Consider the following 26,012-nt stretch of genomic DNA (forward strand, 5'->3'; position numbering starts at 1 on the left):
CAACGACGACATCAATAACAACAGCAGTAATAACGATAACAATAAAACAACAAGGGCAACAAAAGGGACTAAATATTTAAAAAAAATTTTTAAAATTACAAAAAATGAACAAAATAACACATTTTCATATAAAGTACCGAGAAACATATTAAACACTCATGATTATACTTAAAGCAGAAAGAAAATGAAATCAGATATAGATGTGAGATACAAACATGCTACAGAAACATGTACACATTGAAATAAATATTAAACGTCTAAAACATCATGTGACATTTCAAATGGAATTTGAATACAGAACAGCAGCTCACAGCTAGCCTGGAAGGTGACACTGGATCAAGCATTGGTGGTGGTGGTGGTGGGGAGGGGGTGATGGTGCACCTCGTTGGGCACACACATTACAATGTGCAAAGACCCAAAGACCAGGGTTCAAGTCCCCAGAGAGAGAGAGAGGAGGAGGAGGACGAAGGGGGCCAAAAGAGTATTACTCTGGCATATGTAATGTCAGAGATCAACTCAGGACCTCACGCTTCAGAGTTCAATACTTTGTCCACTATGCTACCTCCTGGGATTCACAAACTACCAATTCTTAACATGTCTAGGAAGAGCTGAAAAAAAAACAAAATAGAATAAGCGAGATGAATAGAAAACACAGGTTATGATAACAGATTTAAATCCAAGCAGTTAATGTTATGTAATAGGGTTTATGAACTCTTCCATATGAAATGGGGGGAACAAATGACAAATTCTTAAGTAAGAAAATGCAAAGATTATCAAATTGGACAAAAAGTAAAATCCAATACCCAATGCTCTTTGAAGACAAATATCTAAAACAGTACATTTGAGATTAAAGAGTACTAGGAAATATGGGCATCAAACAGTAAAGTTTCAAATTATATAGAGCAAAAATAACTAAGATAACTACTAAAATAACACACTTCTTACTGCAATATTTCTAACAAATATTAGCATGCAGATTCATTTCTGAGTTAAAAAAAAATCTAACAAACCTATTTTAAGACTGACAAAAAAAATCCCAGAAAAAGTCAGTATTAGAAATAGAAAATAAGAGTGGTCCAGGAGGTAGCGCAGTGGATAAGGCATCAGACTCTCATGCATGAGGTCCTGAGTTCAATCCTCAGCAGTACATGTACCAGAGTGATGTCTGGTTCTTTCTCTCTCTCCTCCTATCTTTCTCATAAATAAATAAATAAAATCTTAAAAAAAATAAAAGAAATGCAAATAGGAACAGTTTATAGAAGCTGCAAAAATTTGATAAAGCTATCATAAAGACTTCAATGTTGGGCAAAGATAGATATAACATAATGGTTATTCTTTTTAAAAATATTTTTATATTTATTCATTATTGGATAGAGACAGAAAAACTGAAAGGGGATGAGGAAATAGAGAGGGAGAGAGGCAGAGACACCTGCAGCCCTGCTTCACCGCTCGTGAAGCTTTCTCTCTGCAGATGGGGAGAAGGGGCTTGAACCCGGGTCCCTGCACACTGTAGTGTGAGCACTTAGCCAGGTGTGCCGCCACCTGGCCCCCGCATAATGGTTCTTCAAAGATTCTCATACCTGAGGCTCTAAAGTCCCAAATTCAATCCCCTGCACCACCATAAACCAGAGCTGAGCAGCGACTCTGGTAAAACAAACAAACAAAAACAATGGTAAAAATTTAAATGTGTAAAAGAGAAAACACTTCAATTTGCAGTATTGAAATGCCTTCAATAAATTATAATGACACTGTGAAATGTTAAAAAAAAAAAAGACTTCTATGCTCACAAACTGAATTTTATATCAATGGATACATATATATAAACATAATTTGCTGATGCTGATTTAAGAAACCATTAAAGGAAGTTTAATATTAAACTATGTACCTATATGGGTAATATTAAAGTTATTGAATAGGAGGTATATAGTGATATAATAACACAATAAAATAATGCAATGCATTCAACATACTTAACAATGAACAAGACATTTGAGAAGACATGATTCTATCTATATAAAGCTCAGCTAGGAAAAAACAAAATTCTATTCCTCAGGGAAGTACACACCACTAATTAAACCACTAAGAAATGCGAGTAAGTGAAGACATTCACACTTAAGGGAACTGAGAAGTAATGCTGAGAGTGTTCTTCTTCTGGACATAGAAGTAGTTATGCATCTGCTGATTTCACTATTATCTGTTCAACTACATTTGTTAAATTACATTTTATGAACTTGCCTCTACATTTAATTAGTTGAAAGTTAAGCAGTATTTTTGTAAGATAATTCATCTCATTGGCACAGGGTCACCAACCTTTATAAGAATAAATTTAAGGTAGTACATGATTTTACATATCCTGTCTCAGAAAACAAATAAAGTAACCTAAATCATACAACTGAACTTGACCAACACTACTCTATTTATTTATTTATTTATTTATTTATTTATTTATTTTTACAAAAAGAGCTGGAGAGGGTTGAGGAGACAGCATAATGCTTATGCAAACAGCCTTTCAACCAAAGATTACAAGTTCAGTCCCCAGTAGCAAATGCCAGAGGTAAGCATTGCTTAATAGAACATAAATAAACAGAAGGGCAATGAAGTCATCAATTTTAAGTGGAAAAACAAGGACTCAGAATTCACAAAATCTTTCTGTTCTCACTCAGTTTTACAAACAAATCTCTGGCAAGGACAACTTTTCTCTTTTGGGGAGAAGGAGTGACTGTGCTTGTATCAATGAACCCATTGAATTATTCACACTTATATTAGTTAAACCAATATCCACTTCAAAAAGACATAATTAGAAACTGTCACTCTCACCATGTATATAGTAAGTCAAGTATGGGATGTACTTACCATTTCCATTAGTTGACAGGTTATGGGTCTTGAAACTATCCTCAGCACTTTCCAGGGTCAAGGTGGTGTAAGCCAGCAAATGATAATTTGTGCCACTAATAGGAAGAACATGTAATTCAGCATTTTAGTATGCTTTCTTTTTTCTTTTTTTTCTTATGCATTATTAACATGAGAGAGATCAAGAGCAAGATTTTGGCCTCTGCACTGCCCGAGGGGGATCACGCTGGGAACCCAAGTCTACAAGTGGTTCTCTCTACCTGTTGTACCATCTACCAAGCAGCCAGTATGTTTTCTATTCCATAAAATACTGGGTTGTCAGAAAAGTCATTCTTCTGTTTTTCAGTGTGAAACTGTGTCATGACTTCTACAACAACACAACGTGGAGAGGTTAAAACAACAGCAAAATAAACAAACAACTAGATTTTAAAGGGGAAGGTAAAAGATTTTACTAATTGCGGCTAAGACAGCTTTTCCTCAGCTACTTTAAAGTAAACATGTAAATCATTTGTTTTGATTTCCAATGAAGGGCACATCTGCAAATAATAATATGAGGAAAAAGTACAATCGACTTACTCTAAGAATGGCTAAATAGATCATGGTCGTGCAAGCTAATAGCCACTTTAAATGATTATGTAAAGACTCTAGTATTTAAGAAAATACCCTAAAGCTAGCTATTTTTAAAAAATATATTTTTTAAACTGGGAAAGGGGCTGAAGAGACAGTGTAATGGTTATGCAAAAGACTTTTATGTCTGAAGCTCTGTGGGCCCCCAGCACCATGGTAAGTCAGAGCTGAGCAGTGCTCTGATCTCTGTATCTTCCACTTTGTATCTCTCTCATTAAGATGAATTAACAAACAAAACACACCTGAGAGAAGACAGGGAGACAGCTCACCAGGTAAAGTGAGTAACTTACCAGGAGTGAGGCACTCGGCTTGAACTGCCTACATTATGGGCGCACCAAGGACAACAGCTCTATAAATAGTAGAGCGGGTATCAATCCTTTTCAAAAATGAAAAATATTGAGGCACTTGGCTTGGGGCAATCCACTTGTGGTGGTATAATGCATGTCTGAGAACCGAATGTCACTAATGGTGGGGAGACAGCATGACCATAAGTGCAACAGCCGGAAGCACTGGTAGACCCAGGTTCAATTCCTATCACTACCACTAGCTGGAGCTGAGCAGTGTCCCGGTTTTAAAAGAAAAAAAATGAAAAGGAAAAAATAGTCTGGGAGGTGGCTCTGTGGATAAAGCTCAGTGGATTCCTGAGCATAAGGTCCTAAGTTCAACCGCACATGCCAGGGTGAGGCTCTGGTCCTTTTCTTATTAATAAGCCTTTTGAGAAATTAGACAAAGACTGGAAGAGAAATATCAATTTAAAATTATAAAAAGTATTTGACTTACAGTAGCTGAGCTATGAATAAGCATTTTTGCTGTTTCAGATTCTTTTTTTGTTTTTTTTAAGTTTCTGTTACTTTTGTGGTAAAATAATAAATCTGGTGAAATGGCCTTAGGTTGGGTGGGGGAAACAGCAAAATATTATGCAAAAAGCCTTTCAAGCCTGAGGCTTTAAAGTCCCAGGTTCAATCCACCAACCACTGGAGTGCCTTTTCCCCCACCCCACCCCCACTCCCAAGCTAAAGCAGCATTGGGGGGGGGGAGTATTCAAGTGATGTTTCTCATTTAGGGTAAAAACCTCTCCCCTACTGAGAGAGAAGAAATGAAGCCAAAGGGCCATTTCAGGATGTGCCACGCCAGGGCCGGAGCCAGGAGCCTCTAGTGTGCAAGTCTACCAGAGTGCCAGTTGACCCATTTCCTCACTTGTGTCCTCTCTCTCTCTCTCTCTTTAAAGATTTGTTTATTTTAAACTATATTTATTTATTTATTCTTTTTGAATAGAGACAGAGAAATTGAGAGGGGAGGAAGAGATGGGGAGAGAGGCAGCGAGACACCTGCAGCCCTGCTTCACCACATGTGAAGCTTTTCCCCTGCAGGTGGGGACTGGGGGCTTGAACCTGAGTCCTTGTGCATTGTAATGTGTGTGCTTAACCGGGTGCACCACTGCCTGGCTCCCCTCTCCTTAAAGATTTATGTTATTTTACAGACTGGAGGATAGTTCCTCAGTAGGGCCAGTTTATTGCTGTGTGAGACCTAGATTTGAGCCCCAACCCTGTTTCTGAAATAAAATGAAAAGAAAAATAATAAAAAAAAAAACCTCTCCCCTGAAAAATTAGAAACATGCAAAGCATTATAATAGTACATCTACTTATGTGCACTTTAAAGTGCTTTGATAATACATTTTAAAGAGTTTACAAAAACTTTTTAAGATAGGACAGACACAATATTTTCAGATAAGAAAATACAGAGTTTTTTTGGGGGGGGATAGGGAGGGAGGTATTTAGCATAATGGTTATGCAGAAAACCTCATGCCTGGGGCTGAGGTTCAAGCCACCCCCCCTCAATACACACACCACCATAAACCAAAGCTGAGCAGTGCTCTGGTTTAAAAATCAATCAATCAATCAATCATCATCATCATTATTAAAATAATAAAAACAAAGAAAATGTAGTTCAGGTAATCTGACTGTCCAGCTGCGAAGAAGTCATAAACCAGAAGAAAAGCCTTACTAGCCTGTTATTTAATAAGGACGTAATTCTAAATTAAGGTACTTTTTTCTGGTAAAAACCAATACATAGTCACCACATTTTCTACTTCAAAACCTCTGGAGAGCAAGGAGCATGACTTATTAAACTTTTAATTCAATTCATATGTCACATGACATCATAACTGAATAGTCATTTCTGAGAAGACTAAATTATATCCAAAGTCGGGTAATTTTACCTAGTTACATCTGAACAGTGAGTCACAGTTTACACTATAGAAAACCTTTACTATTGCTGCTTACACTAAAACAGACAAACTGTTGTTCCTTACAACAAATCATTTATTCTGGATGTTAGCATACTTGTTTTGCAGCTTCAACAGATCTAACATTTTTTAATAGCTTGCCTTTTTAATCAAGTAAGTAATCATTCCATTTTCACAAAATGATTATGTGAAATATTGTATGTTTATACAATGAAGAATAATGTACAAAATGGTTCATGAAGCTTTACAGTAAATTCAGCTGTTAGAGGAATACTGGAAAAATCTAAGAAATTTCAGTAAGCTAAACCCCACAAATAAAAAATGAATAAATAAATGAGTCACATCAAAAATGGATCATGGCTAAAAATTACCAAAAATGCTCCCTGTCTTTTTTCAGATTAAACAATACTTGATGATAATATTTCAAGTTATTTCATTTTTAAACCATGACTAATTATAAGGCCTAAGCTTCCAAAACTAACAATGATCTCATTTTTAAAACATTCCTGTCAGGATAACATTTTCTTACCAAAACATTACACTTATTCCTTTGTAGCCAACCCTACTACTGAGTTCCCAAAGTTTAACCACTTAAGCTTTCTGAAATCAAGAACAAATTATTTAAAAAAACAATTGGGGGCACTTACAAATGCTACAAAAATATGCCAACTTTAAGTGGAAATCTGAAAAAATATTGGATTATTTTTTAATTATTTCTTAATTTATAAAATGAAGATATTGACAAGAACATAGGATAAGAGGAGTACAATTCCACACAGTTCCCACCACCAGAACTCTCTACCCCGCTGAAAGCTTTCCTATTCTTTTATTTATGTCCATTTTTGTTAAAACCTAAAAACTTAACAGAAATCTTCTCTTTATGCATTCTGACTTCTAATACTATCCTCAAGCACCAATCATGGCTCTCAAGTGGTCAGTCGAGGAAGTACCCAAAAGGTGTATTAGAGTTTGAAATGCTGTATACTCTGGAGTCATAGGGAAACATCTATTTAATAGCAACTGTAGAACCCTATTAAACAGGCAGGGGTAGATAGCATACTGGTTATGCAAAGAGACTCCCATGCCTGAGGCTCCAAAGTTCCAGGTTCAATCCCTTGAACTACCATAGCTAGAGCTGAGCAGTGCTCTGGTAGGGAGGGAGGCAGGGAGGAAGGAAGAAAGTCTTAACTGAATAGTGCTCTGGTAAAAAAAAAATAAATAAATAATAATAATAATAAATAAAATAAATCTAAAAAGCACAGTCCTGATTAAAAACCACTTAACACTAAAAATATTATTTTCAAAAATTCCTCTAGGAGTTGCAAGTTAAATAGAAACTCTAACATAACTTAGATTATCTTCTATTAAATAAGTGTCATTAAATTTTCAAGCATCTGTCTACATGTTATAATACTAGTTTTGTTTTGTTTTTCTATCACTAGGGACTAGGGTCATCATGGACTCAGTGCAGTACAACTCCACCATTCCCGGTGGGCATGTTTTTTTCTTTCTCATAGAGGGAGACATATATACATATATATACATGAGAGAGAGAGAGGAGGGGGAGAGGGAGTGGGAGAGAGAGAGGGAGAGAGAGAAGCAGAGATACTCAACTCCTGTTCCACCAATAGTGAAGCTCTTTCTATCCTGCAAGTGGGAAACAGAAGCTTGACCCTAAGACTCTGAGCTTCACCATCTCACTGCCGAGTTTTGAATCCCAAGGGTTGAAATGGTAGTGCTTCAGTATCAGTTTGAAAATTTAAAAATGGGGCAGGGGTAGATAGACAATGGTTATGCAAAGAGACTCTCTTGCCTGAAGCTCCGAAGTCCCATGTTCAATACCCCACAACTACCATAAACTAGAGCTGAATAGTGCTCTAGTAAAAATTAACAATAATAATAATATAACAAAATTTAAAAACACAGACATATATAGATGTAAAACTGTACTTCTGAAATCTTACAATTGTGTAAACCAATATTAATCAATACTGATATAAACGTATTATTTTCAACTGTTCTATACACTAGTTTTTCACACACAACTAAAATGAACTGATTAATCTATAAATATTTTCATGTTATAGTTATAAAGATATAATTTAAAACACTGACAATATCAGAGATATATATAATAAAGTTGCTTATAAGAAATCTATAGATAATTAAAAATATTTGAAAAGAAGAAAAGTTACTAGTCCTCAGGAAAATTCAAAAGCAAGAAAATGAGGAATTTTTTGTCTATGGAAAATAAATACACCTGTTCCTAACCATGATTATTTCATAATCATAAACTCATACTAAATTTTTTGTAAATGTTCACTGTAGTAACAGAAAAATATAAATAGAAAAATTCACTTGTAACATAAAAAAAGCTCAAGAATCAGGGGCCAGGTGGTGGTGCACCTGCCTGAATATATATTCATTTAACTAGTGCAGTGTGTGTGTGTATTTTTAATCTGTGCACTGCTCAACTTTGGCTTACGGTGGTGAGGGGAACTGAATCTGGCATCTTAAAGCCTCAAGTATGAGTCTGTTTCCATAACCATTATGCTATCTCCCCCCCCCAATAATTTTTTAAAAAAAACAAGCTTAGAAACAGTACTTGTCGGGAGTTGGACTACGGTAGCGCAGCGGGTTAAGCGCACGTGGCGCAAAGAGCAAGGACTGGCATAAGGATCCCGGTTCGAGCCCCCGGCTCCCCACCTACAGGGGAGTCGCTTCACAGGCGGTAAAGCAGGTCGGCAGGTGTCTATCTTTCTCTCCCCGTCTCTGTCTTCCCTCCTCTCTCCATTTCTCTCAGTCCTATCCAACAACGACATCAACAACAATAATAACTATAACAATAAAACAACAGGGGCAACAAAAATAAATAAATATCAAAAAAATATTAAAAAAAAAGAAAAAGCACTTGTCTGTGAAAGTAAAACACAGTAGTTAATGGTAAGGACAACATTCATTAAATACATAGTAAATACTAAGTTCAGAGTTCTTTTTTAGGTTTCATAATGGCCCTATGGCCATCCCATAAAATGGAATAATAATTAGCACATTATTATTCCATTTTAGAGAGGGGGGAAAAGAAAAACCCAGGAGATAAAATAATTTGCCTGGGTCACACAATAACAAATGATAAAATGAAAATTAAATATTCATTGCTAAATAAAGTTTTAAACTATTTGACCAACCCATTCATTATTTTTTTAAACATGTTTTAAAGATGTAGAACCAGAGATATCCCTAAGGAACCTTATAAAAAAAAAAGTGTCTAAAAAATCCTAATCTCTCATGAGAAAACTGAGGTACAGTAAATAATGTTGCTGTTTTAGGTACAGTATATAAAAGCATATACTACCTGCTCTTTTTTTTTAAATTATGAATTCTACTGCTTAAAAGTTTTCAAGATACTGACTTCCTTTTTACGGCTTTCAACTTTTTTTTTTCTTATTTAAAGGGTATACTTTTTTTGTATTTTTTTTATTATTACTGGATAGTGACAGTCAGAAATCGAGAGGGAAGGGGGTGATAAGGAGAGAGACAGAGAGACACCTGCAGCCCTGCTTCACTGCTTGCAAAGCTTTCCCCCTGCAGGTGGGGACTGGGGACTCAAACCTGGATCCTTGCGCTTTGTAACATGTGTGCTCAACCAGGTGTGTTACTACACAGCCCCCACTTTCACTTCTAAGATGTATTTCACCTTAAAACATTTCATTAGCCCAGGAAGTGGGCAAAACACTGAAGTCTCATGAAGGCACGAAGTTGCACGTCTGAGTTCAAGTCAGGTATCACATGTGATTGGTTGATACTTAGGTTCTCTTTCTTGTTCCCTCCCTCTTATTCATGCCTAAATACATCTTGAAAATATGTATGTATTAGTTGTACACTGAACAAAAAGAAATATCTCACTATATTACAAATTACAAATGTACTAAAGTACTTTCCAGAAAAGACTTAACATTATCTTATACTAGGAAAGTTCTAAAGTGGTTTTAAGTCAGTGACATTTGTATTAGGAAAGACATCTATGGCTAACTGGTTTCAGATGAAGGGACACGCCCATTCACCCATGAATTTAACAATACATAAATGACATTTTCAAGATATAGAAAAAATAGCTAGAATATAAATAGTTTGATAAAAATGCTCTACACCTGAAGAGCTGAGTATTGCTTCATGAACTTCATCTGCTTATGAGCTAAATGTATTTCCTAGAATAAATTTTAAAACAAATTAAACACTACAATGCTAGAGTCCTAAGGCCTATTTCATATATAACACAGCAGGTGTGAAAGTTATGTAACTACATTTTGATGATTTACATTTCTAGGATCTATAAATGTTTTTTATATATATATATATATATATATACATATATATATATATGTATGTATACATGTATATATTAGTTTCTTTCTTTTCCAGATAGAGCCAGAGAGGGACAGAAACCACAGCACCGGTTTGCTTCAATGGGCAGAGGGTGGGTGGAAGACTGAGTGGGGAAGAGGTTTGAACTGGGGTCATGCACATGTAAAGCAACACATTATTCAAGTGAGCTCTTCTGCAGACCTATATAAGCTTTCTTTCTCCTATTTGAGAGAGACAAAAAGCACTACTCTGTTATATTAAGTGCTGGAGCTCAAATCCAGTACTCACAATCAGGAATGTACTCTATACCTTAAGCGGCCATCTCCTGGCCACTACAGTTAACATCCTGACATGTCAAAAAGCAAATTCTACTAGACATGTAAGAAATTCTAGGAATGTAGTCAAGAAACAGAAACCTATTTGTGAAGCAACAAACACAATGTTTAAAGAAAGTATGTTAGAGAAACCAGCGTTCCTTAAAGAACTGATCAATTTACCTCTGGATAGAAAAATGTAAGATGAACACGGAACATCATAAAGCCGGAAAGCAAGGCAGCTCTGTAAGACCAGGTGTGTCAAAATGATATAGGGCTCAACTGAACAGTTTCCCTAACCAAATAGGTCATGACTTGGCTTCAAAGATAATCGTAGTTATAAGAGACTGAAGCACAAATATATAAAAAATTTAAATAGTTCACACATAGTACTGTGCCGAAGGACCCACACAAGGAACCGTGTTGGAGCCCCCGGCTCCCCGCCTGTAGGGAGGTTGCTTCACAAGTAGTGAAGCAGGTCTACAGGTGTCCATCTTTCTCTCTCCCTAGATCCCCCTCTTCTCTCAATTTCTCTCTGTCCTATCTAATAAAATGGCTGCCAGGAGCAGTGTATGTGTAGTGTAGGCACTGAGCCCCAATACCAATACTGGATGTGAAGAAAGAAAGAAAGAAAGAAAGAAAGAAAGAAAGAAAGAAAGAAAGAAAGAAAGAAAGAAAGAAAGAAAGAAAGGAAGAATGGAAGGAAAGAAGGAAGAAAGAAAGAGAAAGAAAGAAAGAAAGAAAGAAAGAAAGAAAAGAAAAAGAAAAAATTGTAGGACAAATTTATAAAGTCATATGATTATGATCCCTACTGAACATTAAATAATAAGCCATGATTGCTGAAACCGTAAGATAAAATCTCCGGAAGTGGAGAGATAGCTCAGCGGTGGGACAACAGAACTTACACATAAGGACCCCACTTTGACTTCTGGATCTACATGTACCTAGCTGAGTGGCACTCTCATTGGTTTCTCTTTTTCATTGAAAATAAACAGAGGTGGGGGCTGAGAGGGGACAGAATAATGATTATGCCAAGAGAAACGAATGCCAGAGGCCCCAAAGTCCCAGGTTCAAACCCCTACTCCTGTAAGTGATAGCTGAGCAGTGTACAGGTTAAAACAATAAATAAATAACAAACAAATATTGTTTTGTTTTATTCTATTGACACTACAGTTGTCGTTGGGGCTCAGTGCCTGCACAGCTCCCAGCAGCCATTTCCCCCTTTTTGTTTTATTTATTTATTTTTTAGTTAGCTAGGACAGAGACATTGAAAAGGAGAGGGAGAGAAAGATGCTTGTGAACCGCCCCCCCCCTGCAGGTGAGAAGCAGCAGGGACTCAAACCTGGGTTCTGGGGCTAGGCAATAAGTGTGCTTAATTGGGTGTGCTACTACCTGACTCCAATATTTTTTAAAATATTGTTAGGGGTGAGTTTCAGGCTGACAACATATAAACACAATAACCAACATCACTAAATGTTTGCTAAAAGTATTCTAGAGGGAGACATGAGAGATATACATAATCAATATGAAATATCATTGCTCTTTATGTGAAATGAAGGGGCTACATCAAACTGAAAAGTTTCTGCACATTGAAAGCAAAGTACACAAGGCCAGCCCGGCCACCTGGTAACTGGCAGACAATGTTTACATATCATACCTCTGACAAGTGCCCAATATCAAACATCTATAAAGAACTCTTAAAGCTTGACATAAGAAACAAAAAAATTACCCAATAAAAAAAGTGGGCCAAAGCACCGAATAGTTTTCTAAAGAAGATGCGGCCCACAGACACAAGAAGAAATAACTCATCTTCTCTTATGACTAGAGAAATGTGCCAGTGAACACTACACGGAGATTTTGACCTCACACCTGTGAAGATGGAAATATCTCACACCTGGATGAGAGTATGTGCTGCAAGTGCACAAGGACCCAGGTTCAAGTCCCTAATTCCCACCTACAGGAGGGAAGCTTCACGAATGATGAAGCATGGCTGTAGGTGTCTCCTTTTTCTGTTCTGCTCCCACTCTTTCTCTCCCTCTCCTTCTCGTCTCCATCAAAAAACAAACAAACAAACAAAAAAAGAACAAAAAAACAAAACTTATGATCCAGCCAGCAGTATCATTCTCAGGCATGTATCCAAGGACATGAAAACAGTAATTCAAAGGGACATAGGCACTCCTATTTTTATGCATTAGTCACAATACCCAAAGAATGGAAGCAGCTTAAATGACCTTTGAGAAATGACAAATGACTAGATTTAAAAAAAAAAAAGGGGGGGAGGGTAAGGGATTTATACTATACGGAATACAATTCTGCAATAAAAGACATAAAAACAAATGATACTGTGTCCTTTGGGGCAAAATGGATAGGACTGGAGATAATCAAGCAAAATAAGTAGAGGTAAAAGGAAATTAACAGATGGTTTCACTCCTGGAATCTAGAGAAATGAAACACAAGGGCTTGTAAAACAAACAAACCAACAAACAAACCAACAATAAAAGCAGATGTGAATCACCTGTCTCTAAGGCCCTGCAAGAACTATGGTGATTATTGTGGGGGGGGGGGGGGCGATGACTTAGGTGGTGGGTGTGGTGTCGAACTATATCCTAGAATCTAATAATTTTCTAAACCACTATTAATCACAGACGCTGGGAAGCTGTGCCCATGCAGTCACATCTGCCATGTTGTCCCCTCAGGCTACTGCTAGTTCCCTCGAGGAGTGCCTGTTCAGCCATGTTGTGCCCTCAGGGCATTGTCTATATTTGGAGTGCTTTGGTTACTCCTCCCCCTTCCCATTCTCACGAGTTATTATCCTATCCTGGAGTGCTATGGTTACTCCTCCCCCTCCCCATTCTCACGAAAGCTACTCCTATAAAAGCCCTTCTTCTTCTACACCTTGCTCTCTTGCCAGCGCTTCACTTCGGTGTTCAGACGCAGGAAAGGTTACTGCATGAGGCGGCCATTTTTGCTACCTCCATGTGGCCCAACCTGCTTCTCTAGCACCCAACTCTGAGGTGCCAGCGCAAATAAAGATTTGTGTTTCCTCTTCGCTCCGGACCTCCTCTCTCTCTTCTCCGCGGCCCGCACAACAACACACAGATTTAAAAAAAAGAACTTGGTATAAAATGTTATTGCCCTAAAAGAGAATCTAAATCATCTAACCAATCTTCTAAATTTAACCACCAAGATAACAGAAAAATAGAGAGGACAGAAAAAAAAACTCGAAAATATCACAAAGATAAAATTAACCCAATTCAGAATATAGGAAATCCTGTATGATATGGTTTCCTCAATAAGTAATGGAAGGAAAAAAAAAAAAAGTAAAGAGATAATTGTTAAAGAGTAGAGAAACTGAAAAGTGGGTAGGGGAGACAGCATAATGGTTATGCAAGGTGATTCTCATGCTGGAGACTCCAAAGTCCCAGGTTCAATCATCTGCACCACCACAAGCCAGAGCTGAACAATGTTCTGGTAAAAAGAAAGAACGAGGGGATTGGGCGGTAGCACTGCAGGTTAAGTGCATGTGGCGCCAAGCTCAAGGACCAGCTTATGGATCCCGGTTCGAGCCCCCGGTTCTTCACCTGCAGGGGAGTCACTTCATAGGCAGTGAAGCAGGTCTGCAGGTGTCTATTTTTCTCTCCCCCTCTGTCTTCCTCTCCTCTCTCGATTTCTCTCTGTCCTATCCAACAACGAACAATCAACAATAACAACAACCACGACAAGGCTACAACAACAAGGGCAACAAAGGGGGGTAAAAAAATGGCCTCCAGGAGCAGTGGATTCATGGTGCAGGCACTGAGCCCCAGCAATAACCCTGGAGGCAAGAAAGAAAGAAAGAAAGAAAGAAAGAAAGAAAGAAAGAAAGAAAGAAAGAAAGAAAGAAAGAAAGGAAGAGAGAGAAAGGAAAAGAAAGACAGACTGAAAACAACTTAAACACAATATCCCAGACCTTACTTGGGCCCAGATTTGTACAAGCACATCACAAGAGGTCTTCAGAATAGGGCAACTTGAATACAGATGGTACATCGGATGATACTAAGGACTTCTCTCTTATATTGTTAGGTGTGATCAAGAAAATATGATATTGCTACAAAGGTAAAATATCATGAAATAGCCGTCAGAGGATTGGGGAGACACTACAGAGGTAGCCCATAGAATATGCCTGTGTCTGGGTGTGAAACAAATGGTGAGAATTTGAATTGGTCCCTCATATTATAGTATTGAAATTAAGTCTACTTAATTAATTAATTTATTTTTTCTTTATTGGGGAATTAATGTTTAACATTCAACAGTAAATACAGTAGTTTGTACATGCATAACATTCCCCAGTTTCCCATATAACGATACAGCCCCCACTAGGTCCACTGAATCCTTCTTGGACCTGTATTCTCCCTACCTACCCACCCCCACTCCAGAGTCTTTTACTTTGATGTGATACGCCAATAAGTCTACTTAATTTATCAAGTCATGTTCATGCCCTGATTTTATATACTTGTATCTATCAATAAACATTGTGATACTTGAAAAAAAAAAAAGAATCTGCATGTGTGAAGTCACAGATACGACCTCCATCCCTTCCCAACACCTTCCCAACACTCTACTGGCTAGAGTTGAGTGGTGCTCTAGAGAAAAGAAAAGGAAAAAAAAAGGGGTTGCTTCTGTTCTCCCTGGTCCACACTTTTAAGAGAGTCAACATTTCAAAGACTTGGCCTATGGTCTGTACACAAAAAAGTGTGAGACAGGGAGTCGGGTGGTAGCACAGCGGGTTAAGTGCACGTGGCACAAAGCACAAGGACAAGCATAAAGATCCTGGTTCGAGTCCCCAGCTTCCCACCTGCAGGGGAGTCCCTTCACAGGCGGTGAAGCAGGTCTGCAGGTGTCTATCTTTCTCTCTCCCTCTCTATCTCCCCCTCCTCTCTCCATTTCTCTCTGTCCTATCCAACAACGATGACATCAGTAACAACAACAATAATAACTACAGCAACAATAAATAGACAGCAAGGGCAACAAAAGGGAAAAAATAAATGAAAATTAAAAAAAAGTTTGAGACATTTAATTTTTCCCCCTCTCATATTAATTAAATAGTGATTTATATGACTACAAGTTAATAGGAGTGTACATAAACACCATTCCCACCACCAAGAGAGTGTGTCCCATCCCTTCCCAGCCCCCCCAAGTGAAGCCAAACATCTACCCTCACCCTCAACCCAGAGATTTTTACTTTGGTGCCCTACTCCAAACTCAGTCAAATCCTGTTTTGAGTTTACCTTTCTGTTCTTTCTCAGCTTCTGTTGATGAGTGGGATCATACTCATTTTTGTCTTTCTGATTTAGCTCACTTAACATAATTCCTTCTAGCTCCAACCAAGATGGGTCAGAGAAGGTGGGTTCATTGTTCTTGATAGGTGCATAGTATTCCATTGTGTATATATACCACAGCTTTCTCAGCCACTCATCTGTTGTTGGGCACCTAGGTTGCTTCCAGGTTTTAGCTATTACAAATTGTGCTGCTACGAACATAGGTGTACACATATTTTTTGGTTGGGTATTATAGAGTCTGAATGTGTCCTGGAGCCCCACTTCCCGAGAGCCCCACCCCACCAGGGAAAGAGAGAGACAGGCTAGGAGTATGGATTGATCTGCCAACACCCATCCATATTCAGTGGGGTTGTCCTATGGTTTTTATCAGTGTTTCCTTTTTATAAATGAAAAAAATATATATATATACATAACTATTAAAAGTAAAGCATGAAGTCCAATTAGTAGACTGATACCTTGCTAATACTATGGCATATAGACAGTTCCTTTAAAAAACAACAACAACAACAAAAAAAAATTTCATCTTTCTGGTAATAACCCAGAATTCCCAGTCACTAAAAGCACACTGTCACCAAACTTCCTATCTTCAAAGGAGGGTATTAAATATACCTCAGCTGGGTAAATGTCAGACAACCAAGTTTTGTTTCTGCTTCAGAATGTTTTTCTCATTTAAAATGTAAACATATTCTTCACATACAATCCTTTAAAATGTCACAAATATATAATTATGCTATGTCACTATAAATATTGTATTAAAAAAAACTTACGGAACAGTAGAACTTAAGGGCAAGCACATTTCAGGATCTTCTTGAAGTACTGGGTTTATTTTCTTTCCCGTAGCTTTGCTTATAGATGTCTTAAGTTTCTTAGCTAATTTTCTTGATGTGTTAATTATAGAAGATTCTTCTGCACAACAACTATATATTTCCACATTTATCTGAAAGTCTGGCCCCGCTTCACTGCAAAAAAAAAAAAACACAACCAAAGATATTCATAACATCAGAAATTTTACACAGTAAAATATAAGGTTATTGCATCCTTTGGTATTTTTATAACATTTTAAACCTGCATTTAAAATAGGTTTATGTTAATGCATTTTAATGAAATGGAATTTTCTTATGTTTATTTAGTACTTAAATGACCTTAGTCATTGCAAATCTGAGCGTTACTAGCTTTCTAAAGGACAACTTGAATGCAATTTAACATAAACACACACACCCATAGAACTTAAGTGAAAAAAAAGGTATTATTTTATCACCAGTGTTATTTCTCATTCATTCATTCTTTTAGTATAACCTTCTTTAAAATTTATGTTATTGATTACATGAGAGAAAGTCTTCCATGAGATAGAGAAGGGGAAAAAAGAAGCCAGGGCACACTGTTGCAGGTGATGTTGGGGATTGAACGGGAAACTTTAAAGCATGTGAAGCCAGGGCTCTGAACAATTTCTCCCCTCAGCAACACAACTATTTTTAAAGGATTGTATGTGTAGTTTACCAACATTACTATTCCTCCAAAAGAAAAAAAAGAAAAAAGAAAACTGAGTTAGATTCTCTTATTAAACCTTTTGTTCTTGTTAGAACCCCCAGTCCCCACTTGCAGAGGGAAAGCTTTGCGAGGGGTGAAGCAGGGTTACAGGGGACTGTCTTTCTATCACCCCTACCCTCTCTAATTCTTGCTGTCTCTAGCCAATAAATAAATAAAGATAATAACAAAAACTTTTCTATAATAATAATAAATATAGGGGCCAGGAGGTGGCGCATTGGTTGAGCGCACATGTTACAAGGAGCAAGGACCTGGTTTGAGCCCCCAGGTCCCGACCTGTAGGGGGAAATCTTTGCGAGTGGTGAAGCAGTGCTACAGGTATCTTTTCCCTCTGTATATCCCCCACCCTCTTAATTTCTGATTGTTTCTATCCAATAAAAAAATTAAGGAAATTATTTATAAGAAATAAATATATGAATAAACAAAATTTTGCAAGGAAGAATTTTTGTTTTCAGTGCAAAGCATTTCAGTAGCTCAACTGGTAAGACAATCGAACTTTCACACATGACTCCCGGTTTGACCCTCAGCACTGTATATACCCAACAAGTGCTACTGTGTTATTGTTTGTCTATCTGTCTGTCTCTCTCCTGTTTCATCATCTTAAAAAAAAAGTCAATATTTAGGAGAAAACACTATTAAATACTAGACATCATAACAAAACTCTATATTTAAACATCTAGAACATTTGTCAACAGAATTTAGAATTAAAGATTAAAAACAAAACTATATCATGCGTTTCCTTCCTTGATAACTTGTCCTCTTATTTCCTTGGGGAGGAAGAGCTTTGTGGCCTGGGAGGTGGTATAGTGGATAAGGTGTTGGACTCTCAAGCATGAGGTCCTGAGTTCAGTTACTGGCATCACACGTGCCAAGAGTGAGGCTCAGGGGCTCTCTTTCCCTCCCACTTCCTCATAGATAAATAAATCTTAAAAATGAAATGTTAAAAAAATGAATTTTTTCTCTGTGTTCAAAGCATACAAGAAAAAATGATGCAATGAAAAAAGTCTATTGGATGATTTTGGCAGAAAGAACATTTTCTAGCAATAGTTACAGAAATAAATGTACTTAGATACTAAGTAAAACTGACTCTTAGTTATTTAAGCATTCAGTGACATTTTCGAGATCCTAAGTAAATTCTCTTGGTTCGATACAATGTTTTAGACCTGGGCTACCGTTAATGATTTAGAACAATGAACTTTATTTTTCTGTGTTATACAAATATATAAGGGATATTGTATAGAAACCACAAGACATGGTTTGTGATAGTTTTCTTAATGATATTTGAGTGGCAAAACTAGTACTCAACTGCATAACTTCATATCTAAAAATGAGAAAGAAATAAAGCCCATACATGTTGGTTTTGTTTAATGGCTAAGCTATGGAACACGGTTTCTACAAGTCTAGCAATTAATATTGAGATGCAGAGTCCTTAAAAGCCTGGAAGAGATACAAGTCACACGCTGATTCAAACCAACAGAATGCTTGAAAGAGGCCAAGAAAAACTTATGTTAGTTCAAAATGATTTCTACAACTTCACCTGAGGAATTCTTTCTGGTTTTGTATTACGACCACAATAAAATGAGTCTGTAAAAAAGCAGGGTAATAAAAGCAACCCCAAGGATCGCCCGAACTTTTATTGTTTAAGAACATGAAAGAAGTACACCGTAAGAAAAAGAACATCTGAAATTTCCCTAAATTGTTTTTCCTACGGTACATAGTTTAGGATTATATAATAAAGTCGTTATATTGCTTTGGTATTTCTATTAAGTAAATTTCCCACATGAGATCTAATGCTTTATGCCTAAATCAACTTTATTGAAAAGACTACTAAAATGAGATGCCATTATATTCATAGATTCATAGTTAATAAAACTACAATTTTTTTTGATTCACTGTATCCTGTGAGTTAAATATTTACTGATTATTACATGATTTTCATTTTACTTGACATTGGAAAACTTGAAATGGGCTTTTCAATAAAGTCATTTTCAGTATCCCAATATTTGAAAAATCATTCAAAGACGCAATTATTCATTTTATTTGGTTACCACTAGAACGTTACTTAGTTTCAGGTCAACTTTTTCACATAGAAAGAGAGACACAGAGACAGAGAGAGAGTGAGGAAGATACTATAACATCACGTGCTCTCTCCAGTGTAGTGGACACTGAGGATCATTTAAAAAAAAAATCAGAATATTAGATTTTCCTTTTCTGAGGATTAAAAATACTTACAATAGGGTTACATTTTCAAAGCAGATATCTGTGACTGTTTTATCCACAATCACCATGTCACTATCAAAAACTTCAGTTCCCAATCTGAATATACAAAAAATGGCATAACGCTGTGACCCTGGGGAAGAAAAAAGCATAAGCAATGAGCCATGTCTATTGATTTTAAATCTACTTAAAGTGAAAAAATTAGCTTATGTATTTGTTAATAAATTCTTATTTTCACACACTGAATATGTTATTCCTTAATTTTTTATAATAACTTTTCTCACTAAATATTAATATGCTGCCCAAGAAGAATACAAACCAGTAAGTATCAAAAATTAAAGTTAGTATACATGCCTCCAAATAGCCAAAGGAATTACCAGACTTGTAAATTTTATTCCTATAAAAATATTTAATTAATGTCCAATTTATACATTATATATTATATAGTATATATAACTACATATAATTATATATATATATATATACATATATAAGTATCTCCTATAATTTTGGCTTCCAAGTCTATTTAATTTTCTAGTATAAGAGGAGTAGGCACTAATAGCAGGAAAATGTTGACTGGGGGGAAACCAAAAATAATGAATAAATAAAAGTAAACATGTGAGCACAAAAAAAATAGCTGCTGGAACTTTTAATTTGATGAGATTAGAAAGAATTACGTGATTAGAGGGCTAAATCTTCATTATTGTGAAATGCAGTTCTTCAGAAAAATGTATTCTCTATAGTAATCAGAAAATGTACTTAATCCTCATATGTATTCCTTTGCAAAGTAAATTATATTTCCTAATTGAATAACAAATATAGTAACCTGATTTTGGATTATTCATATGAAACTAATTACACTCAATATAATTCAGTTTTTAAAGTACGAGAAACAAAGCTATCACAATAGACAAGATAAAAGATTATCATCTTTTCTGCTTTGCCTTTTACAACTTGAAATCATTTGAGGTTAATTTCCATGACCTAAGCAATACACGGATTTGTGAAGAGTATAGTATATAAAGCCATTTTAAAATGCTAAAGGGAGGGAAAAAATCAGATTAAACTGAAAACCTTCCTCTTTTATGACTTATTAAATAATGGGAAATAACAAAAGTAAGGCAGAAAATATCTCTCAGATTCTGGACAAAGAGAAATGCTCTCTGTATTCCTTAATAAACACTTTTGTTTTATACTCCTCTTCTCTATAGTCTCTTACTGCTCTACCAACAACCAAAAGCATATTATATCTGTATTATCTTAACAAAGCAATTAAAACTGTTAACATTAAAGATCAGATAAGATAGTCTATAGTCCTGTGTTTATGATCAAATGACATCAATTTATTGCAGTGTGTAAACAAGTTTTTTCTCCCAATAATCACAAACCTCCTATAAAGAACACATTTAATTACAACTTGCAATTATACCTACCTTCTTTATTGCTGAAGTGATCAGAATCCTTCCACATTAATGGTATTCGAATATCTGTTTAAAAAGATAAAAAGAAATGGTAAGTAGTAATTTCAATAAATTTCACCTATTATAGCAAAATGAACTTCTGAAGTCCATAACAGATGGGCCGTAAAGACCAAGATAAAAGGTATTATTTAAATATTCTAACACGAGTGATTTGTCTCTAAAAGTAGGTTAGATTAAAAGAGCAAATCTCTTACTTTAAGTGATTTACTTTAAAAAGACAGCAACCATTACTCAAGAAATTATTTGATTAAGTAATTAAGCTTATGTCAGGGCAATACGCTTGTCTATCACAACACCTTCATGTTGTGACTTATGTTATAAAATATATAAATTACTGGGAACTCAGTGCTGCGTTTGTACTTGGATAAACAACAAAAGCAACTGAATGAAATACATTTTAAAAGTATTAAACAGTAGAGTAGAAATTACTTCAGACCCTAGACTTATATGCAAGGCTTAAAAGTGAACAAATTAAGTCATTTGTTTAAGATTACTGGTTTTGGGGAAAGATAGCAGCCAAGTTCTTTTCATTATGATTAAGCTTGTCTACAAAAAAATCTGTATTTTGTGTCAACAAACTGTAACGTGTCCCTTAAGAAGTAAAACTGAAAAAAAGAAACACATTGCTTCATTAAACCCAAGAAAGAGGTATATATTCTGAAAAGTGACCCAAGTATGTTTTTCTCTCAATTACACATTTCTCAAATTCTTGAAAGTTTTCCAGAAGTTAATTTTAAGCCTTGTCACAGTTGAAAACTTTCCACCTCAGTTTCCTCCATTACTCTCTTGAATAATTAATAATAATAATAAAAATCACTAGTGATTTCATGTTAATAATTATTCATATTAACTAATGGTTCACAAGCCTGCGGTTACAGAGTATAGACCCACATCACACCCCTGCCACCAAATTTCTTTACCCTTACCCCATCAGCAACAACCATCAAGTTCTCAGAAAGAGTTTGTTCACTACTTGTTTTTTATTCTTTGTTTTGGCAAGTTTATGTATTTCAATTCTCAAGATCCCACATATGCGTGAAATCATCTGGTAGCTGTATTTCACCTCTTACTTCACAAAGCATAATCACCACCAATTCCATTCACTTTGTCCTTTGTGATACAATATCCCTTTTAATTGCAGACTAGTAGTCCATGATGATAGAGCAGTATTCCATGGAGTACATCCTGGAACTTGTGTATCCAAGTATCTGTTGATAGGTAGAAAACTTTTTGGATTAAAGTTTTCATGTCCTTTGAATATATGCTTAAGAGTGTTGCTGTTACCTCATTTCCATTTTTATTTGTTTAACAACTCTCTCTACAGTCTTTTTTTTTTGGCTTCCACGGTTATAGCTAGGGCTCGGTGTACCACAAAGCCATTGCCCCTGGTGACCATCTTTCTTTTTTCTTTTTCAACAGGACAGAGAGAAATTGATGGGGTGGAGGAGAGAGAGGGAGAAAGACACCTGCAGACATGCTTCATCATGCATGAAGCCTCCTTGCTGCAGGTGGTCAGGGGCAGGGGCTGGAATCCCAGCCCTGACATAGAACCTTACACTAAGTGCACTTATATGGGGCAGCTCCCCTGTTGGGCAGTAGGCCATCTTCCCCTACTTAACACTGCAGTCTATTTACATAACCACTGTTAACTAAGAACCGCCCTGCCTACAGGGCATTGGTTTAATCCCCACTGGTTCGAACTCTCTTTTGGCTCCACCCCCTCTCCTAGACATACCCTGATTTCCACCACTCTCTTTTCGCTCCACCCTCTTTTTGTCACATCCTGTTTCCACCCTACTTGGTGAGTATAAATTGGTGAGCTGCTCTTCTGATAATAACACATTTGGGATTGCCTTCTGGCTCCGGGAGTCCCAGAGTCTCTCTCCTGTGACACTAGCCCCACACAAATTCCTGTTCCCTCTCCCACGCAGCAGCCTAGGTTGGCTCCAGTTGAGTTCTCTCCAACCCAGAGAGCACTTGCTCGGGGGGGGGGGGGGGGGGGGGGGAGCACCCTCAGGCTATCCCGGCACTCCCCCTCCCCATACAGTCTTCCAAAGGGGCTGTACCACTTTGCACCACTACCAACAATGTAGCATCCTGGCCAACACTTCTCATTTCCTGTGTGTTGATGTAGGTCATTCTCACAAGCACTCTCTAAGCACAGCTTTAATTGGCATTTATCTAGGAAGTGGAACATACTTCATGTCAGTAATCTATTTGCATATCCTCTTTAGAAAATTATTCGGGGGTGAGAGTAGATAGCCTAATAGTTATGTAAAGAGACTCTCATGCCTGAGGCTCCAAAGTCCCAAGTTCAATCCCCCATATCACCGTAAACCAGAGTTGAGCAGGGCTCTGATAAAAATTAAAGAAAAAAAAGAAAATTATTATCATTATTCAGATCTTCTTGTCCACTTTTTTTACTGGACTCTTTTCTTTGGTTGAGCTGTTCAGTTTCTTTATGGATGTATGATAGTGATCTCTTATCAGATGTGTGACGAGTAAATATCTTCTCCGAATTATTGAGTTGTCTGTTCATCCTTGTGGAGTTTGCTTTTGAAGTACAGAAACTTCCTAATTTGATGTCATTCAATTTATTTAACTGTGTTTTCATTTCCCTTGCCCATGGGGTTCAGTCTCTAAATATATCTTTGATGCTAGGGTTCTGATGCTAGGTTCACTGATGTTTTCTTCTTCCTGTTTTATAGATTCAGGTCTACTACCCTGCTCTTTGATCCATTTTGAGCTAATTTTGGTACATGGTGTTAAGTGCTGGCCTACTTACATTTTTTTTCTACCTGTGGCTTTCCAGTTTCTCCGGCACCATGTGTTGAAGACAGCTTCTTTTTCCCATTGAACCATTCTGGCCCTTTGCCTTATACTAAGTGCCTTGTAACTATAGGTTTATTTCTGGGCTCTCTACCCTGTTCCTTTGGTCTGAATGTCCATTTTGCTCAAAGACCACACTGTTTTAATCACTAGTGCTTTGTGATATAAACTGAAGATGGGGAGTGTGATAGCTGCAGTCTTTTTTCCCCAGTAGTATTTTGGCTATTTTTGGTTTTCTATGATTTCAAATCAATTTTTGGATAAACTATTCAATTTCCTTAAAATAAGTGGTCAGAATTTTGATAGGGATTGTGTTCAATTAATAGACTGCTTTTTCATAGGAAGACCATTTAAATAATATTCATTCTTTCACCTCTCAAGCAAAGGATGTTCTTCCATTATATATATATATATATATATATATATATATATATATATATAGTAGGAGGAGACAGACAGAGACATCACTTTGGTACATGTGCTGATGGGAACTGAACTCGGGACCTCACACTTGAGAGTCCAATGCTTATCCATTGCACCACCACCTGGATCACTTTCTTTCTTTCTTTCTTTCTTTCTTTCTTTCTTTCTTTCTTTCTTTCTTTCTTCTTTTTTTTATAAATATCCTTATTTGTTCCCCCTTTTTGTTGCCCTTATTGTCTTATTGTTGTTGTAGTTATGATTGTTGTTATTGATTGTTATTGTTGTTGGATAGGACAGAGAGAAATGGAGAAAGGAGGGAAAGACAGAGGGGGAGAGAAAGACAGACGCCTGCAAACCTGCTTCACCGCCTGTGGTGGGAACCTGCAGGTAGGAAGCCTGGGGCTCGAACCAGGATCCTTTCACGGGTCCTAACGCTTGGAGCCATGTGCACTTAACCCGCTGTGCTACAGCCCAACCCCCCCCCCCCACCCATTTATTTCTGTCATCCTTTTTAACAATGTCCTATAAGTTTCATTGTAAAAAAATATTCACCTTCTTTAAGAGTCACTCCAAGGCTTTTTTTTTTTTTTTTGGGGGGGTGGTGGTGGGAGGTTGTTAGACTGAAAATGGGATTTCTTCATTTCCCTTTCCTCTGACTTGTCATTTGTGTACAGAAGTGACTTAGATTCATGTGTACTGATTTTGTATCCTGCTACTTTACTGAATTTCTTACTGATTTCCAGTAGGTTTTGTTTTGGTGGAGTGTTTGGGGTTTTCTAGATAGACAATGATGTCATCTGCAAACTTCTTCCTTTCCAATATGGATTCTTTGATGTCTGTTTCCTGCCTCATTGTACTCGCAGGAATTGTCCACCACACTACACTGTTGGACAGTAGTGGTTAAGAGTGGACATCCTATGTTTACTTTCAGATTTTAGGGGAAAAGCTTTCAGTTTTGTCTTACCGAGTATATTACTAGCCATGAGTTCTTCAAATATGGTCTTTGTTATGTTGAGGAGTTTTCCTTCGATGCTCAATTGTTTTAAAGGGTCTTTATCATAAATGTGTGTTGGATCCTGTCAAATGACTTTTCAGCATTAGGTGATATGAACATGGGATAGGAGTATCTTTCTTTGTGTTGACGTGGAGGGTCACACTGATTAAACTGTAAATTCTGAATCATTCCTACTCCCCAGGGATTGAATCCCACTGATCCTCTTTACATTAAATATCCAGTCACAGAAGTGATAATTTTCATCTGACACTGCTAAGCAATCTACATGTTTTCAAAGATAGCAGAAGAAATTGTACCGAACATATTAAGATATATGAATTACGTTGTAATACAATACAATGGAAATCTCAGTGGTAGCACAGAGATAGCTTTAATTACCTAGACAGAAAATAATAAAAAAAAACTATGTAAACTATATAAATGTACCTCAAACCTTAAATTCAGTTTATTTGTACAAAATTTCTGTTTAAAACATTTCATGATTAAATTCTCAGATATTTTTGTTGAATTTTTCTTACGTATTAATTATGCCATTCAAATAATCAAAAACTTATGAACATAACTGTAGGACATTTATAATGTCTTTTGTTTTTAGATGCCAGATTCTTTGTCTACTGCTACTTGTTTGGAATTCTTTTGTTAAAGAGTCTTGATTTCCGGGCAGGGGTAGATAGCATAGTGGTTATGCAAAGAGACTCTAATGCCTGAGGCTCCGAAGTGCCCAGGTTCAATCCCCTGCACCACAATAAGCCAGAGCTGTGCAGTGCTCTGGTGTTCCTCTCT

At 36.7% G+C, this 26,012-nt stretch overlaps 1 protein-coding gene across 1 annotated transcript in view; it reads right to left on the minus strand.

Moving 5' to 3' along the window:
• Positions 1–26,012, minus strand: part of RTKN2 (rhotekin 2) — a 99,090-nt gene that overhangs the window by 45,839 nt on the left and 27,239 nt on the right. Inside the window, exons 4-7 of the mRNA XM_007517381.2 lie at positions 20,915–20,968; positions 19,497–19,614; positions 16,487–16,678; positions 2,854–2,948 (exon numbers count right to left, since the gene is read on the minus strand). Coding sequence (XP_007517443.1) covers positions 2,854–2,948; positions 16,487–16,678; positions 19,497–19,614; positions 20,915–20,968 — 459 coding nt within the window. The remainder of the gene's footprint in view (positions 1–2,853; positions 2,949–16,486; positions 16,679–19,496; positions 19,615–20,914; positions 20,969–26,012) is intronic.

The sequence above is a fragment of the Erinaceus europaeus genome, chromosome 1, assembly GCF_950295315.1.
Source record: "Erinaceus europaeus chromosome 1, mEriEur2.1, whole genome shotgun sequence".
Classification (NCBI taxonomy): Eukaryota; Metazoa; Chordata; class Mammalia; order Eulipotyphla; family Erinaceidae; genus Erinaceus; species Erinaceus europaeus.